Genomic DNA, 19,490 nt, shown 5'->3' with positions numbered 1-19,490 from the left:
TGCCACATGGATATTCATATTCCAATTGTTTACCCAAATGAAAAATAATAGCAAAATCGAACTTAGCCATGAATCACCGTGAATTTGATTATAGAAGAGGAGTGTAGCCATTTGAATGACTACATTGCCCACTTGAGGCTTTTTGATTCATATGATGTTTGGTATGGTATGCTTTGGCCTAATAGGTTTCATTGCCCTAACCGAACTCCTAGGAAAGTAATCGGATTCCACTTCTGATTGGGATTTATATGCACTGTTTTCCTTATCTTAATAAACCTTGTTGCCAAGAGTTCGGATCGCAAGCCTTGTCCCCCTTCTAGGTACTGAATACCCGCCATATTGAATCATGCCCGAAGGATAGGAGAGTGAAAATTGAATATAGGGAATTTCTAATAAAATTCCCAAATAAAAATCATCAAAATTTTGAAGACTAGGAATTATGTCTTGAAGGAAATGCGTGTGTAGTGTACATGTGATAAATGATAATAATATGAATGAAAAAATAATAGGCCGTGAGCAAAACAAGCATATTACATAAAGCATAGCATGTAAAAGGACCCTAAAAGCTATAACTATTCTAGGTGGTTGCATCAAACCACCTATCTTATAGTTACGACTCTAATACCAATCTGTAGCACCTCAACCAACGATGGAATATGTCGGAACGGTATGATTACTCATAGCTCATGGCACTAAATTAAAGTGATAACATACTAAAATGCATATTATTAAAGCATTCATCCCCAAACAATATCTGAATAAAACAACCACATTCAAAAGATAAGTATCCATAAAAATGTCATTATTAAATCCTAGAAGACCATCTAGGCCTTTTTCAAATCATGTGTATCCTTAAAATATATCATGTAGAAAATAAACTGCCAACAAAAGAGGTTGGTGAGAAATCATAAGTTCATATATATATTATATAGAAACTATACAATTCAATATCATAGGCTAAAATTCAACATAATTTTAAATACAATGAAATAAATAAAAACTCCTGTTCAACCTTGACTTGTAGCCAGTCTACTAAGGAGCACATGTACATCACAATGACCATCCCACGATAATGTTTGCGTTCGTGTTCGTGTTTGCGTTTGCGTATCATCACCAATCAACCATAGAATAAACACATAGTATACGTGGCACATATCATGTAAGTATAAACAAATGTGAAGAAAACCAATACTTATGATATTGTATGAATCGTATGAAGTTAGTAAAATATAAAAACCTTTTATAGAGTTACATGTTGTACCCAAGTTATTAAAAGAATAAAAATGGGCTACGAAATACTCATATCTTAAATCAGGTGAGAAAAAGATAAAGAGAATAAGCTTTAAACAAGTGAATGGACTTGAGTTGGCTCAATAAGAAATCCTCGATCAAACTCTAAGATTTAGCAAGGAATAAAAGAAAATATAATAATTAACATGGAATAGACTACATATCTAATTTCTTTTAATCAGGTTTTAACGAATACGAATTTAGGTTTAACGAGTTATATGTATCAAAATTCAGTTTTTATTACGAAAACCAAGTTAAAATAGCTATATTTATATTTCAGATGTTTTTGTTAAACATACAAATTATGAACTTAAAAGTCCACTAAATGAGTGGTTCGGTTTTATCGGACTCAAACCCAAAACTAGGTCGGATTCGCTTCCAACAATCCTAATATAGAAAAACGATAATAAATAAGTTTCGTTTCTGTCCTAACTCAATTTATAAGTGAATTAATTGAAAACCCCTAAATTCAAAACATAAACCCTAAGTCTTAAATCTCTAAATTGGATGTGGAAACTTCTCAAATCAATGATTTTGATTGGGAGGTTTCGATTCGCAGAAGGTAACCCACCAAAAAAATACAACAATTACCCAGGACGCAAAGTAGAAGATGAAGAATAGGACTCGGGTTGACTTTCTTGGTCATGAAGAGATGAACACCAAAATTAATAAAGAATTCATGAGAGATGACGTGTTTTGAGGGTTGGGTAGCAATGAGCAGAGGTAGAATAAGGTTGTTTATATAGGAATTGGAGTAAAAACGTTTCACTCGTTAATTAGGGTTAAAACCAAACTTGTAAGAAAGAGTATGGATTTTGGACAAATCATAGCATGTCTTGAATAATAAGTCGAGGGAACGTCGAGGAATATCCTCTAGAAACTTTCTAAAGTCGGTTAAACAAGTTATAATCGAGATTTGGCGAATCAGTTTGGCTTGGAAAACAATTTTCATGATCAGACATTTAAGTCGTGTATCGCGACGACCAAGAAGGATGGGCATCTCATAGCGTGAGCCAATTACAACCTCTATTGTTCTTGGTGTCGGTCGCTTATCGCATTGGACTTAAGAAGTCCGTTGTGTAGCATGACCCAAATGAATTTCCGACTGAAACCCTAGCATCTTCACGTATCACAACGTGTTGGACTGAAGTTCTTCGTGTAGTGTGAATGACAGGTTTTCATAAAAAAAAGTTTAGAATTTGACGATTTGACTCTTGAACTTTGATTAAATGCAGATAATGCATAGAATTACAAGTAATAGCGTTCACGTTTGACATACAAGAATGCTCTAATAAAAAATAAATAAATAAATAAATAAATAATCTATAAATGAATAATGCAGCTTTTTTACTAATGAAGGATCCGAATTATAATACGGGTCGGGTACATGAAAATGGAAAATGAATAATGTCACAAACGATCCGCACCCTCGGCCGAGGCCCGTTTTGTTCGACTTGAACCGCAACTAACCATTTTAATTATAACCATTTGAGATCAAACGAAATTCAAATATAACCAGTTTGTCAAAAAAATTTCCCCAACAATGGCATTTGTCTTTAGTGACAATTGCATATATCCCCCTCCGTAGGTTCTTAAATGTATATTTCCATATTGTATTGGAATTGACAAGATCGCCCTTTAATTTAAACACCCTAAGAGGAAGGAACTAGTTTCGACAAGAACTTTGAACGTAAATGTTCAAAGGACTAAGGTGCTCAGTCATTTGAATATAGATATGTGCAACCGTTGGAGTTTGTCATTGGCAATTCCCTAACAGTCGGACGACCCTCCCTCTCCTAGCGATCATTGGAATTCGCCGACGAAAATAGTCAGTTCACGAGTCCCCCTCCCTCTATATTGCAACAGAGTTTGCCGTCAATTGCGTTGGAAATCTTTGTCGATTCGTTGGAGTTCGACGTCGATTGCGATTGTGTTCAAGGTAATATATATCCTTTTGAAACCCTACTTATCTTTTTGAGTAAAGTGCCATTTTCGTCCTTGTGATTTGACAAACAATGTGAATTAAGTCCAAAAAGTTTATTTTTTGCATATAGACCATCCATGTTTCTCAATTCTTGCCAGTTACATCCAAATCACGAACCCCGTTAAATTCAATCGTTAAGTCAGGGGTAGATATGTCTTTTCACTCTTTCTTTATTATATAAGTAAAGTGCCAAAATTGTCCCTTAGGTTTGACCACATTTGTGAATTGCATCCAAAAATATCTTTTTTCGCAATTAGACCCTCGATATTTTCCAACCGTTGCCAATTTCGTCCATTTTGTTAGCTCGGTCTAGATTCAACGTTAACTCAGGGGTGTTACTGTCCTTTTACATTATTATTATTATTATTATTATTATTAGGGATATAAGTAAAAATCCCTTATTATTACTACTACACTGAGCTAAACCCTTTATATGACTAAAAATAAAGAAGAATAAACAAACGGATACTATATTGTATTCTAGCATAGGAATCGTGAGATGTTATATATGTCATTGAATAAATAATAATAATAATAATAATAATAATAATAATAATAATAATAATGTAAACAAACATGTAAAATGGAAGTAATATCGTGAGTTAACGTTGAATTTAGATCGAGATAACAATTTGGACGAAACTGGCAACAGTTGGGCCAAGAGTCTAATTGCGAAAAAAAAATTTCGGACGAAATTCGCAAGTGAGATCAAACATCAGGGACGATTTTGGCACTTTAATCACATAAGACATGTCAGGAACTTAACGATTAAATTTAACAGGATTAGTGATTTGAATGTAATTAGTAAGAATTGGGAAACGTTGATGGTCCCTATGCAAAATATAAAGTTTTTGGACTAAATTCGCATTATTTACTAAACCAAAAGGACAAAAATAACACCTTACTCTATATGATATAAAGTGGCTTAATATTGCAAAAAAAAAAAAATAATAACAAATAATAATGAAGATTAAACACTCGACTCAGCATACGCACCTAGTCGGTTCTAAATTCCAAACCATCGACCAATTTTCTAAATCGCAAACTAGACAGTATGATAGTTAAGTGAAAGATGAGCCAATCCACCCCACCCAACTAACCCAAACTAGCAAACATAAATAGCATGTATGTATGTGACATGAAAATATTCATCCAATAAACTTAAACTCAACACATTATGATTAAATGCAATTAATATTGTGGCGCATAATAAATAATCTTATTGCATCATTCTGATATTAGATGCTAATATGCACACTTTAATGGCGTTAAAAAGTTTGAAAATCTTGTACAGAGGAATCAAGTGTGAGTTTCAGCATACTTAAACTAGACCAAAACAAAACAAAATGGAGCAAACTAGGAGTGGCAACCTTGACCCAAACCATTCTAAATGGGTTAATTTGGGTTGTTTTAAAATTCAAATGGGTTGAACTGGGTCATAGGTTTTAATTAAATGGGTCAAAATGGGTCACTTGAAATTCCACATTCTTATTTTTGGGTCAAAATGGGTTGACAAATTTAACTACATGGGTCGATGTGGGTTAGTGTATTAAGGAAAAGTGACATGTTTGGGTTGAAATGGGTTTTAGATTGGAACGATATCGGTTTAGGTTTCGGCTCGGATCAGCTTTCATGCCGACACGAGTTTTAGCATTGGACGGGTTGGGTTTCGGTTTCTTTTGAGTTTTCGCACTAGACGGGTCGATTAATGTTTTTGATTCGTTTTCGTCGACAATTCGGTTTCGGTTAATTTGTCGGTTTTTTTTTTTTTTTTGATGAACGAGGTTAACGGTGAAAATATTTTGGTTTTTTTACTTTTTTCGTTATTTGTTTATATTTTGAGTTATGATTTTTTATTTGTTTTTTTTGAATTTTTTTTTGAGAGATTTTGATCTTAATAGAAATCATCAAAAAATATTCAAAAAAATTAATAAAAAAATCATAACTCAAAAAATAAAACAAAAACAAAAAATGTAAAAAAACTAAAACGTTTCGTCCGTTGTCCTCGTTAAAAAAATCGACAAATTAACCGAAACTGAAATGTCGATAACAACGAAACAAAAACATGCTGAAACAAGCTGTTAAGTGATGAAAGGAACTGAAAAATCGCTAAAGCAAGCTGTTAAGTGCTGAAACGAGCTATTAGATGCTAAAACGAACTGAAAAATCGCTTAAACGAGTTGTTACGTGCTGAAATGAACTGAAAAATCGCTTAAACAAGCTGTTACGTGCTAAAACGAACTGAAAAATTGCTTAAACGAGCTGTTACGTGCTGAAAGGAACTGAAAAATTGCTTAAACAAGCTGTTACGTGCTGAAACAGACTGAAAAATCGCTTAAACGAGCTGTTACGTGCTGAAACGAACTGAAAAATCGCTTAAACAAGCTGTTACGTGCTGAAACAAACTGAAAAATCGCTTAAACGAGCTGTTACGTGCTGAAAGGAACTGAAAAATCGCTTAAACGAGCTGTTACGTGCTGAAACGAACTGAAAAATCGCTTAAACAAGCTGTTACGTGCTAAAACGAACTGAAAAATCGCATAAACGAGCTGTTACACGCTGAAACGAACTTTAAAATCGCTTAAACGAGCTGTTACGCGCTGAAACGAACTGGAAAATCGCTTAAACGAGCTGTTACGCGCTGAAACGAACTGAAAAATCGCTTAAACGAGCTGTTACGCGCTGAAACGAACTGAAAAATTGCTTAAACGAGCTGTTACGCGATGAAACGAACTGAAAAATCGCTTAAACGAGCTGCTAAGCGCTGAAACAAACTGAAAAATCGCTTAAACGAGCTGTTACGCGCTGAAACGAACTGAAAAATCACTTAAACGAGCTGTTACGCGCTGAAACGAACTGAAAAATCACTTAAACGAGCTATTACGCGCTGAAACGAACTGAAAAATCGCTTAAATGAGCTGTTACGAGCTGAAACAAACTGAAAAATCGCTTAAACGAACTGTTACGCGCTGAAACGAACTGAAAGCTTAAACGAGCTGTTACGCGCTGAAACGAACTGAAAAATCGCTTAAACGAGCTGTTACGCGCTGAAACGAACTGAAAAATCGCTTAAACGAGTTTTGACCCAAATTCGTTTTGACCCGTTCCAACCTTGACCCGTTATAACCTGAACCTGTTAACTTTAACCCGTTCCGACCCGAACCAAAACAACCCTTTTTTAAGTAACCCATTTCGACCCTAACCCGTTTCGACCCTAACCCGTTTCAACCCTAACCCGTTCCGACCCATAACCCGTTTTGACCCAACCCAACCCATTTGCCACCTCTAGAGCAAACACAAGTCTTTCTTATTCAAACCCAACATTATGCACCAAAAACAATAGTAGCATGTTTATCTGCATTTAACTAACACAAGGAAAGACATAGTATCTCAAATATTCAAGAAAAGGCAACCACATTTGCCCAACAAAGTATTATAACGTTGTGATGAAGAAACTAATACAACTCAATACTCCTTGTTCCCGAAATTCTTGCACCATATCTGTGATGGAACTGGGCGAACAGGCATATGTGGTCGTTGCTGCAGTAGACAATAAACAAAATGCAGAATTATAGCGTGCATATAAAGACAAATTAAAGAAAGAAAAACTGCAACTATAATAGGATCAATGGCATACTGGCATCAGGATTCAAACTGTTTACTGGCTTCATAAACAATACCTACACAGACCACCACAGACTAACGCTCTAAACAAGTCGAGTATGAAGACGTAGACACTACAATTTACACGCAAATATATATGATCAACAAACCAAATATTGTACCAAGATCAAATTGTTTACTGGCTTTATAAACATGAGATTCTTAGCCATTGACTAATGCTCTAAACGAGCCGGGCAAAAAGCTGTATACATTATAGTTAACACACAAATTAGAAAGGCCAACAGAGTGGCAGACAAAACATTGCATAAAAAAATATAAACTAAAGCACACCTGCACCAAGATATGCTCTAGGCTGAGAATCAACATGAACAAGTATTAGTAACAATTGGATTATACATACAGAAAAGTCAAGATGAATATGTGTGTAGTTTCCTGTAGTTCTAATAGATTGCAAATTCACGAACTCAAAAACATAAACTAGAGAGGTATCAAAATACAAGTATGTAAATTATAGAAAACATAGAGCTCCCAAACAATCCAAAGTTTTAAACCCTAAAACTGAATCTATTCAATCAGCAAACTACTGCACAAAACAAAGTGCATAAATATGAAATTAGAGTGATCTCAAACCCTAAAATTAAAAACACTAAGCGACCCGAAATCAAGGTATCCTCAAATCCAGATCTCAAACATTAAAGTAGGGGAAAACATAGATGATGATCGATCCGTAAAAGACAGATTAAAGAAATATATAGTGCGGCTATAACAGGATCAACGGCATACTAGCATCAAGATTCAAACTGTTTACCGGCTTCATAGACATGATATCTAGACCAATGGCCAACGCTCTAAACAAGTCGAGCATGAAGATGCATACATTACAGTTTACACAAAATTAAGAAGGATCAACAAACCAACTAATGCACCAACATCAAATTGTTTAGTAGCTTCATAAACATGAGACTGTGTGCCATTGACGAGTGCGTGCGAAATTGTAATACATTACAGTTCACACGCAAATTAGAAAGATCAAGAGACCAAAGAGTGGTTTCAAGATGAATCCTAAAGCCCTAAATCCACATATCCTATAAAATCAAACAAGGCATAAGAGTGCATAGATTTAAATTAAGAGTCGAATGATTTGAAAACCCTAGCATTGAAAATCCAGATCTAGAACATTGTAAGGGGAAACATGAAAGAGTATATATATGTGAAAATGACGGGTGAGTAGAAATAGAAGACCTCAAGCTCGGCGGATTTCATGGCGATGGGGATGCAAACGAGGAAGATGCCGGCCATGGCGATGGCGGTGTTGCGCTTCCAGTGGACAGGGCGGCAGTTGGGACCACCGGTCATGGTCCAGACCTTACTTCTGAAATCGCCGCCGTGATGTTCACCTCCTCCGCCCATTTTGTGTTGTGTGTCGTCGTCAACTACCAACAAAACAAAGGGGGAATGGTTCAGTGATTGCCCTATTTTTGGTGTCTTCGGGATATAGGATCAACTTACTTCCACATACACCCCAATTTTTAACCTTTTTTTCTTTTCTTATTAATATACATGAAACTAGATTTTAATAATTTAAATTTTTATATTTGTTGTCACTAGCAATCCTGATAAAAATTCCTACTTACACCCTTACCGTTCCACAATATGCCGGTCTTTGTTGTCACCAACACCATCGACGTCGTTTGTCTTCACCACCAACATGTAGCACCAGTCAATATTTCAGCTTTAATTTGAACATTTATAAAGGAAAGGGACTTAGTTTTAATTAAGCATCAAGTCCATGGTCAAAGGTGATAATATGGAAAGATATGAACACCTTGTCCCTAGCTTAACTCCTTTCCTTTTTCAAGATCCCCCCACCCCCTCCGGGTGTATAATGCTTTTGGGCTCAGCGACATGCCTCTTCATAGACCAATGCATATACCCATTTTGTTGTTTTGGACTTATGTATTGAAGTCCTTAAGCTGGAAAATGTTTATAACGTATGGTCCGAAAGCTAGAAGCTTGTGGCCTGTAGCTTCTAAAGCCGAAGCTTAGGACTAGAAGCTAGAAGCTTATGGTGTTGACCTATCGTATGCTATACTGCTTACTGATATAACGTTTAATATACATTAATCACGTGTACATTTTATATAATATTTTATTAGTTTATGTTCGGTTTTTGTTAGGATTTGTATACTACCAACTTATTTGAATAAATGTAGGTCCCGGAACTTGTTCGTGGTTAAAGAGGGTGAAAAAACGATAAAAAAACAAGCTGAACCGGTGAACCGAGCCATCAGGAAACGAACCGGACCAGACTAGGTGGAGAGCCGGACCAGCTAGGCCGGCCAGCCCCCCCACCTACCGGAGTGCCGCGCGACGGGGAAGAGGAAGCCCGCTGCGCGGCGGTTCCATATTCCAGAATCTTCCGTTCGTTTGCCGACTTACGTATTTTTGGACAACTGTTGCCTATAAAAAGACCCCTAAACTCACCCTTAAGCATACCTTGAAGTTCCAGACGAATTTGGCGAGTTCCGAGGCGTCCGAGATCAGTTTTCAGCAGCTTTGGAGTCGAAGAATCAGCTGGTGTTGTGCGTATTAGTTGAAGACGAAGAACACGGGTTTTATCTTTTGTTTATTTCGTTTTCATTATTTTACACACCATGAATTCTTACTTGTTTGTTTTGCTTAAACCTAAGATGCTAGGCTAAATTGCATGAACTACTTAGGCTTATGATGAACTTACTTTAATGTTTTGATTTGACTTTTGGATTTATTTACGTTATGGTTTTTTTGGTTTAGTAAAAGATTTAGTTATAATTAATTGATGCGTATTAATGCTTATGATTGTTTGATGAGTTTTATTCCATAGTTTTCCTTGATTGTTGTTTGTCATATGATAGGATTGCTGTTAGGTCAATTACTTCGTGTTTTTGATTATTTTATGATTGATGTCATGATAAGGTCATAGGAATAATATTGTCAAATAAACCTTAGTGTGCTGCTAACCTAAAATCTGTAAAGTGTTAGGTTATTGATAAGTCTTTACTATTTAATCTTGCTAGATTTAGTTCTTCGTAAGGAGTTCGTCTAGGGTTGATTATTTATTATTGTTTATCAAATCAATTAAATATCATAAATTGCCTTTGATTTCCGCGCTGTAAGGTAGGATTTCGTATAAAGGAACTAAGTCATAACTAATTAGGTAACCGTAAGGGAACTTGATTTTCAATACAGGTGTGCATTAAAACTTGTTAGAAATCCATAGGTGTCACTTGAGAAGGGTCAGGGGTCCTGTTCGGGTTTTCTTTTAAGTGTCTAATTTACGATCCCAGTCCATAGCTAAATATTTTCCCGAGTCAATTCATTATTGAAATTTAGGGGATTCTAGCCTAGGTAGTTTTTTTATCATTATCTTATTTTCATAACAAACTTTTGCTTTTGTTTAAATTACTTGTTTTCTTAATTAGTTTTTAATTATAGTATTTTAAATAAAAACCCCCCAAACAAATATAACTAATAAGTCGTGTTTTGTAGTCGAGTCTAATTAGCTAATAAATGTAATTTAGAGTCTCGCGGGTTCGATATCCGAACTTACTTAGCTGTACTAGAGTCGACCGGTTCACTTGCCGGTTAGTAGTTTAGTTAAGTTTAAGAGTCTAGAATTTATTACTTAGTGTCTAGATTAGGTAATTTTAGTTAATAATATTAAACTACTTCAAGCACATCAAGTTTTTGCCGCCGTTGCTAGGGACTCTCGGCAATTGCGTTATTAGCTTTGATTGGACCTACTTGCAACATACGTGCTACTTGTTTACGTTTTGTTTGAGTCGTAGAAGTCTAATTAAGTCTAGTTTGTTTTTAATTATTAGTTTGTTTTTCGTTATTTTCGTTTTATTAGAAACTACTTACTCGGTCTTGTGCGTTTTGTAGGTATATGCCACATCTTCGTTCGCAAGGACCGCCGTTCGATTGTTTTGGACCTACTCCATTGAAGTCCGAGGCAAGTTCATCATTGTCTGAAAAGCAACCGATCACCATAGATACTTCACCGAAATCATCACCCACAAATTCACCCGCAAATTCATCACCACCAAGTCCCACACCCGTTCCAATGGCCGAAAATAACCGCACTGTGTACCAACAAGCTTTTGAAGACCCATTGTCGAACTCATGGCAAATCCCATCCTATGTTATGACCAACATCACCCAACATCACCAATTCCATGGCCGTGAAGATGAAGATGCATCGGCACACATCAACCGTCTGACTCGTGTGTTCAAAACGTTCAATTTGCAAGATGCTAATGAGGACGCGATCTTCTGTCACTTGTTCTCGTTTACACTTTCAGGTCGTGCCACCACTTGGCTCGACTCGCAACCTGCTGGAGCATTCACTACTTGGGTGGCGCTTTGAAATGCATTCATCAAGAAGTACTGTCCACCCGCTAAGGCCTTTCGCTTCCGTGATCAGATCCCTTCCTTTCACATGGAGCCGGATGAGCCATACTGCCAAGCATGGGAGCGTTTTCAGAATCTGCTTTCCTGTTGTTCATAACATGGTCTTACACCTTAGGCCCTTGTTGAGAAGTTTTACAACGGGCTTACTTATGAAGCTCAAGCGAGGTTTGACACAGCTGTTGGGGGTAATTTGATGGACAAGAAGAATGTGACCGAGTGTAACGAGATGTTTGAAAGTTTCGCGCAATCTGAGTACGCGAAGAAGTCACGAGATGGGAATTCCAATCCCGCCACTAGTACATCCTCATCTGCTCGAGGTGTACACCAGGTTAATCTGGATACTAGTATCGCTGCTGCTTTGGAGAATCTCACCCGAGAGATTAAAGAGTTAAAGGCTAAGGTGGATAAGTGTGAGATGTGTAGAGGTGGTCATGGTACGCTGGAGTGTCCGTTGATGAACAATCATGATGTTGATTTTGTGGCTGGTCAGAACAGGTTCCCTAATGCTTACAACAACAACAATCAGAACTGGAGCAACTACAAGAATCAGAATCAAGGACAAAGTAACTCGGGTTGGCGTCAGGCTGGTGGGCCAACTGGTTTCCAAGCTCCCTATAACCGAAATCAGGGATAGTATAACAATGATGGCTCTAATGGTCAAAGTTCGAATAATGTGCCGGATCTGAGTAAGAAGTTGGACGAGATGATGCAGCAAATCATTACTAGAGATCAAGCCACTCAAAAGACCCTTGCCGAACATGATATGCTTTTCAAAATCAACAATCAGCTATGCTCGACATGTAACGAACCATTGGTGATATTGCTCGACAGTTGAATGAAAGACCCCCAAGACAGTTTTCAGGTTCTACTCAGCAGAATCCGGCCGCTCAAATAAAAGCAATTACTACTCGTAGCGGCAGGGTTTTGGGTCCCGAGGTAAGAAGGAATGAGGTTGAATTGGAAGATGAGGAGGTGATGGATGAAGAGATCGAGATGGAAGTACCGGGTAAAGTGCAGAACACCGTACCAGTTGCACACCAGTAGTCAAGAAGCCAGTTGAAGTCAGGCCATCACCTTTGATTGATCACTCTCGCATCCCGTATCCCGCTCGCGCGAAACACCAGAAATATACGCGGGAGTATGGGCATTTTCTTGATATGTTCTGACAGTTGAAGATTAATCTCCTGTTCATTGAAGCCCTCCAACACATGCCGAAGTACGCAAAGTTTATGAAAGACCTGTTGAAGAGGAAAGATAGGTTGGGGGAGGTGTCATCGATTCCCCTTATGGGAGATTGTTTAGCGGTAGTGTTGAACCGCGTGCCCGAGAAGTTGTCGGACCCAGGAGTGTTTACGATTCCGTGTTTGTTTGCTAGTGATGCGATGAGCCATGCATTAGCGGATTTGGGTGCAAGTATAAATTTGATGCCGTATTCCTTGTACGAGAAGTTGGAGTTGGGTGAGCTTACACCGACTCGCATGTCTTTATCGTTAACCGATCGTTCGGTTAAGTATCCGTGAGGTATTATCGAGAATTTGTTAGTAAATGTGGATAAGTTTGTGTTCCCGGTTGACTTTGTGGTGCTTGACATGGAAGCCGACGAGAAGGTTCCCATTATTCTTGGTCGTCTGTTCTTACGAACCGCGAAGGCGCTTATCGATGTGTTTGATGGGAAGATCACGCTTCGGGTTGGTGATGAGAATGTTACTTATGATGTCGCGAGGTCGATGAAGCATCCGAGTGATCAAGATGATTTTAGTGGTCCATTCCACTCGGTTTATTTTATTAACTCGTTGATGTGTTGTAAAACACACCTATTTTCCGCACCTTTTATCTACGTTATTATATTATATTTTATGTATTTTAACTTGTTTCGTATAGGTTATACATAGTTTTAATTATCTTGTAGGTTATGGGTTAAAGAATGAAGAAACCGGACTTTTCGAGGAGTTTAAAGGCCCTTTACGCATACTATTTCAAGACAAAGCTAAAAGCCCGGCCCGATTACATGTTGGACAAGCCCATGCCTACCTTTTTTTTATTATAACATAAAAAAAATAATAACCCTATGCAGCCCCCATAGTTCCGGTCGGAAATCAGCAAGGGAAGAAAAGAGAAAAAAAGTCAGGGTTTGAAGGTGGTGGCGGCTAAGGAAGGAAGAAGAGGCAAGAACCAAAGCTCGAGATCGTTTACTATCAGTTTTCACAGCCAAGAAGCAGCCCATATTCATCATATATCCTTTCTTTTATAACATTGTTCAACAATTTGATTTGCTTGTTCAATTCATTAGTAGTTTTGCAATTGCATGAGATATTGACTTGTTTATGATTATTGTTGATCATTGAATGATTGAATTGATGTTTGAGATGAGTTATACAATGTTTTTATTGATAAATATCTGCTGTCCAAATATGATTAGAGGCTAATCTTATCGGTTCTACCTAGGAATGATGATAATTGCTAGTGTTTGATGAGTTTTATGGATTGTTTGATTAATAGACTTTAATTGTTATTGTAAAGTTTGATTTAGACATGAAATAGGTTGTGTTTAAGGGCTGGAAATTTTGGTAACTCATTGCTTAAACTCCTTACGTTGATTGATTAGTTTTGTATTGATTGATCGGTGCTTGTTTGATTCTAGACTTTGTGTTTAGGGTTTGTTTGCGGTAGGTACAACCGTAGGGTTTTGTTGCATGAATTTATGGTTAAAGTACAGCGGTTAGACACCTTCTTAGAGACCGAGAGGTGATAAGAAGTTAGGGTTGTCTCATTGCCTTGCATGCCAGAATAAGAATTGCGCAAGAGCGAGTTCGTTTCTTGTCAGGTTTAGGTGTTTTGAGCGACTAGTTGATCTATTTTGGTTTAAGTTGAATTGTTCCTCTATCCTTGGTTGTGTATTATTCATTTCCATTAGGGTCGAGTGTCTGTGAGACCGAGAGGTGAGTCAGCATTAGAACACGTTAACAATTGTTTCCCGGTTTGGTCGTTTTAGCCGGTTAAGAGTAGTTAAGGTTTATTGAGTGAGACCGAGAGGTGATCCAGTGAGCCTAAGCGATCCTTAGTCGTGTCATCTTTAGGAACCGGTGTCTAGATATCATCCAATCCATTTGCTTGTTAGGCCTACAGTTTGATTCAGACCTAGGTAGACGTTTTTCTCCATCCGAAGTCAACACAGTCAGTTTTCCGTTAAGTTTTCTATTTTTGGTAACTTTTGTCAGTCAGTCCAGTTAAGTCATTTTATAAAAAGAAAAATCAAAATTAAAATCAATTAAATATTATTCTTAGGTAGGTCTTGTCTAGGGTTAGTGATCATTAGCTTTCTTACGTGTCCTCGTGTTCGATACTCGGACTTCCTAGGTCTATACTACTTGCGATCGGTACACTTGCCGGTTGTGTGTGGTTTTAGGATTTTCGTTTTAAATTTAAAGCTTAGTTGTGAGGGTCATTCTTTTAGACATATCCAACACACATCACTTGTTTATTGCAGGTATCGATAGTTGTTTCGATTATATTTGTGGTGCGGATCTCGTGGGAAGTAATGGGTTGGTTGATTGTGACGATTTGGGTGAGGATAAGTTGTTTGAGAACGATTCAGTTTATGATGAGTTGGTTGAGATTTCGGGTTTGCCTGAGATGATAGAGGTGAATGAGATTAGTTGTGAGAGTGACGCGGGTTCTGAGGAGTAGCCCGCTCCATTGGAGTTGAAAGTCCTCCCGTCACACTTGGAGTATGCATATCTTGATGAAGGCTCGAACTTACCCGTTATTGTGTCATCCAAGCTTACGGAGGAAGAAAAGATGAAGCTGATTGACGTGTTGAAGCTACATAGGCGATTGCATGAAGATTGTCCGATATTCAAGGTATTAGTCCCGCTTATTGCACATACCGGATTTTAATGGAGGATGAATACAAGCGGGTGGCGCAACCACAAAGACGTCTCAATCCGAATATGCAAGAGGTGGTGAAGAAGGAGGTATTGAAGTTGATGAATGCCGGGATGATCTACCCGATTTCCGACTCTCCATGGGTGAGCCCAAACCAAGTTGTTCAGAAGAAAGGAGGTATGACTGTGGTGATGAATGAGAAGAATGAGCTTATCCCTTCGCGTACGGTTACCGGTTGGCGAGTGTGTATTGACTATCGGCGGTTGAATGATGCCACCCGGAAGGACCACTTCCCGTTGCCGTTTATTGATCAGATGTTGGAGCGTTTGGCAGGTCAATAGTTTTATTGTTTTCTTGACAGTTTTTCGGGTTATTTTCAGATTCCTATTGCACCGGAAGACCAAGAGAAGACGACTTTTACATGTCCGTATGGCACGTTTGCGTACCGTTGCATGCCGTTTGGAACGTGTAATTCCCCGGCTACATTTCAGCATTGTATGGTGGCCATATTTCAAGATATGATAGAGACGTCCATGGAGGTGTTTATGGACGATTTTTCGGTTTACGGAAATTCTTTCGATCAGTGTTTGGCTAATCTTGAGAAGATGTTGAAGAGGTTTATCGAAACGAAGTTGATGCTGAATTGGAAAAAATGCCATTTTATAGTGACGGAAGGGATCGTGTTGGGTCATAAGTCTCGAGAGATCGTATTCAGGTGGATCGGGCAAAGATTGATACTATAAGTAGACTTCCTCCAACGACGAATGTGAAGACAATTAGGAGTTTCTTGGGTCATGCGGGATTTTATCGGCGATTTATCAAAGACTTTCCAAAATTACCCGCCCGATGACCAGACTCCTCGAGAAAGACGTACCGTTTGTTTTTGATGATGAATGTGTGAAGGCGTTCACGATTTTGAAAGAAAAGCTCGTAAGTGCTCCCATTCTTTGTTCTCCCGATTGGAGTTTGTCGTTCGAGCTCATGTGTGATGCTAGTGATTATGCGGTTGGAGCGGTTTTGGGGCAAAGGCGGGATAAACATTTTGACCCCATCTATTATGCTAGCAAGAGGTTGAATGATGCCTAACAGAACTACACCACCACCGAGAAGGAGCTTTTAGCCGTTGTTTTCGCATTTGACAAGTTCCGCTCGTATCTCGTACTTTCGAAGACCACCGTTTTAACCGATCATGCAGCTTTGCGTTTTCTCTTTCACAAGAAAGACGCGAAGCCTCGTCTTATACGGTGGATTCTCCTACTTTCCGAGTTTGACATCGAGATCAAAGATAAGAGGGGTGCGGAAAACGTAGCGGGCAATCATTTATCCCGCTTAGAAGACTCGAGGAGAGAAGAGTTGCGTGAGGAGGATATTGGAGATACATTCCCTCACGAGCCGATCGATTTTGTTGCGGCTGAAAAGCAAGGTATGCCATGGTTCACTGATTTTGCTCATTATTTGGCTAATGGTTTCGTGTTAGAGAGTATGACTACGCAACAAAAGAGGAAGTTTTTCTGGGATGTGAATAGGTATGTGTGGGATGACCCGTTTTTGTTCAAGATTGGTGGTGATCGGATTTTAAGGAAATGTGTGACGAAAGAGGAAGGTTGGGATATTCTCAAGCATGTTCATGAAGGGTTGACTGGAGGTCATCATGGTGCGCATGCTACGGCACAGAAGGTGTTTGATAGTGGGTTCTATTGGCCAACAGTTGTTAAAGATGCTGAAGAGTTTGTGAAGCTTTGTGATGCGTGCGAAAGAACAGATAATATTTCTTCCAATAATGAGATGCATCAAAACCCCATACAAATTCTTGAACTCTTTGACGTTTGGGGCATTGACTTCATGGGACCGTTTCCCACGTCGAACGGTAATAAGTATATTTTGGTGGCTATAGATTATGTGTCGAAGTGGGTGGAAGCCCAAGCATTGGCCACGAATGATGCACGGGTGGTTGTGAAATTTCTTAAGAAGTTATTTACTCGGTTCGGTACTCCGAGAGCTATTATTAGTGATCTGGGAACCCATTTTTGTAATACCGTCATGGAGAAGGCGTTAGCTCGTTATGGGGTTACTCATCGTACCTCTATTGCCTATCACCCTCAAACGAATGGTCAAGTCAAGAATGCAAATCGAGGGGTGAAGAGGATTTTGGAAAAGACAGTTGGGGTTAGTCGGAAAGATTGGTCGGAGAAGTTAGATGATGCATTGTGGGCATTCCGGACCGCGTACAAGACTCCGTTGGGTACTACACCGTTTATGCTTGTTTACGGTAAGTCTTGTCATCTTCCGTTTGAGTTGGAGCATTGAGCTTATTGGGCATTGAAGACGGTGAATGTCGATCTTACCGAGGCCGCAAGGAAAAGATACTTTCAGATTCATGAGTTGGAGGAGTTTCGGGATGTAGCATATTCCCGATCTTTGAACATAAAAGAAAAGACGAAAGCTGTACACGATCGGCGGTTGAAAGGCGGCAAAGAGTTCAAGAAAGGCGACAAGGTATTATTGTTTAACTCTCGTTTAAAGTTGTTTGCAGGAAAGTTGAGATCGAAGTGGACGGGACCGTACTTGGTGAAAGAAGTTTTCCCGTATGGAGTATTGGAGTTAGAGAATCCGGATAATGGAACATCATGGAAGGTGAACAGTCATCGTTTGAAGCACTATCTTGGAGGACCGGAAGAATCAATCGAGATGGAGGAAATTCCTCTCGTCCGTCACACTGAATTGTCACACGTGGTTCTTGAGTGAAAACTCAAGTGTAGAGTTTGTACATTCTTTCCTATTTTATTTCTATTTTATTATTATTTTTCTTTGAATCACTAACGTAGTTTTTTTGTAGTTTTACTTTATTTTTAAGTTTTTGTAAGATGTGAAGGAAGATAGAGAGAAGATCCCCTTGATGTATAATGCAACATTCAAGTGTGGGGATGGAGCAGCAGGAGCCGTATACTTTTCTTATTATTTATTTGCTGTTTTTATTCATGTTTGTTGGTTGGTCTGGTTACGTACTTTAAATGATTAAATCTATCAAGTTGATAAGATGAATTTTTAGAATTGTTTGTATTGTTGCCACTTCCGTTCTTATACGAGAGAAAGGAGATACTGGTTGTGGAGCACTTTCGGAGATGGAGGGCATTTGTGGAAGAAGACATTAGCATCATACTTCTTGCATACTACCAGCTAAGTTTTTTCCTTTTTTAATTTGTTTTTATATTTTTAGTTTTTTGATTTTAGCTTTATTTTGTTTTTATTTATTTTTGTATTTTTAGGTTTTGTTTTGTTTTAAAATTTTGAGTCGTGTTTCCGTTCCTACATTGAGAACAATGCAAATTTTAAGTGTGGGGATGGGAATACATATGTTTTTTCGTTTAAGTTTTTATTTATATCTAAAAATAATAAAATAAAAAAAAAGTTTTGAAAAATGTCCATTGATTTTGTTTCTTTTTGCGTATAAATGGGAGATGAGGATACTTACCGGGAATCGGTTTTTCAAACTACTAATAATAAAATATAATTAAAAGAACACACACTTAACTTGGGATGTGTACCTGTAGGCTCAGCCTTAAGAATGAAAGGGCAGTTTGATAGTTGGTTTTAAACGATAATATATGATTTTTAGTGTAATACATGTTAAGTCTGTATAAAATACGAGATGAAAGGTCGGGCCATACTCAAGCCTCAATTTTAGTTCGATTGTAGAAAATTATGAATTTTATAGAAATCTGAATACGCTATCATACGATGCTTGGGTAGGTTTAAACGTTAAAGTATACCGTGTAGCTTGTGATATAAACTTAAATCTTGCACTTTTAGTTTTAGTGGTTAACACTTTATAGGCGTATGGTTTTATAGCCTTAAATCCTGTATTGATGGGATGCCTCAGGTTCGGAGACCACGGGTCGTTCTACAGTTGTTCATCTGGGTATCTTCTGATATTTAATAATAAAAACTTTTAAGCATAAACCCGCAGTTTACTGCAATCATTACACTCAATTACATCAAGTACGGTGAAGTAAAATCTTGATGATTCAGTGATCATCCCGCTGTTAGTCATACGTGGTCCTCTTACTTACGTCCCATACCATTAAGAACATGATTGTCACACCCGGTCCATAGCCGGAAACAACCGGTGTGCGACTCATGAAAGGTTTTCGAGAGCGCGGTTAAGCAACAACTATATGATTAAATACATGAGGATTTCATTCATAATATAAGTTTTACAAAAATATCCATAAAAAGGTTTACATATAACATATTG

The 19,490-nt window shown here is 38.0% G+C and overlaps 1 protein-coding gene across 1 annotated transcript; it reads left to right on the top strand.

The window, feature by feature from the left end:
- The first annotated feature begins 12,558 nt into the window (after positions 1–12,558).
- On the top strand, positions 12,559–12,870 carry LOC143536693 (uncharacterized). Its single transcript, XM_077030628.1, has one exon. It carries the CDS (start codon positions 12,559–12,561, stop codon positions 12,868–12,870), a length of 312 nt encoding a protein of 103 aa, XP_076886743.1.
- Positions 12,871–19,490: the final 6,620 nt, after the last annotated feature.

Source organism: Bidens hawaiensis, unplaced genomic scaffold (genome assembly GCF_021521415.1).
Source record: "Bidens hawaiensis isolate Kalapana, Puna unplaced genomic scaffold, B.hawaiensis_p1.1 tig00010894_1, whole genome shotgun sequence".
Taxonomy (NCBI): domain Eukaryota; kingdom Viridiplantae; phylum Streptophyta; class Magnoliopsida; order Asterales; family Asteraceae; genus Bidens; species Bidens hawaiensis.
The sequence above is the reverse complement of the archived record's forward strand: the minus strand, read 5'-3'. Positions and strand labels throughout refer to the sequence as shown.

Bases quoted from the DNA above. Each gene is read 5' to 3' on its own strand.
- LOC143536693 (XM_077030628.1), top strand. From the start codon at position 12,559: ATGCCGAAGTACGCAAAGTTTATGAAAGACCTGTTGAAGAGGAAAGAT.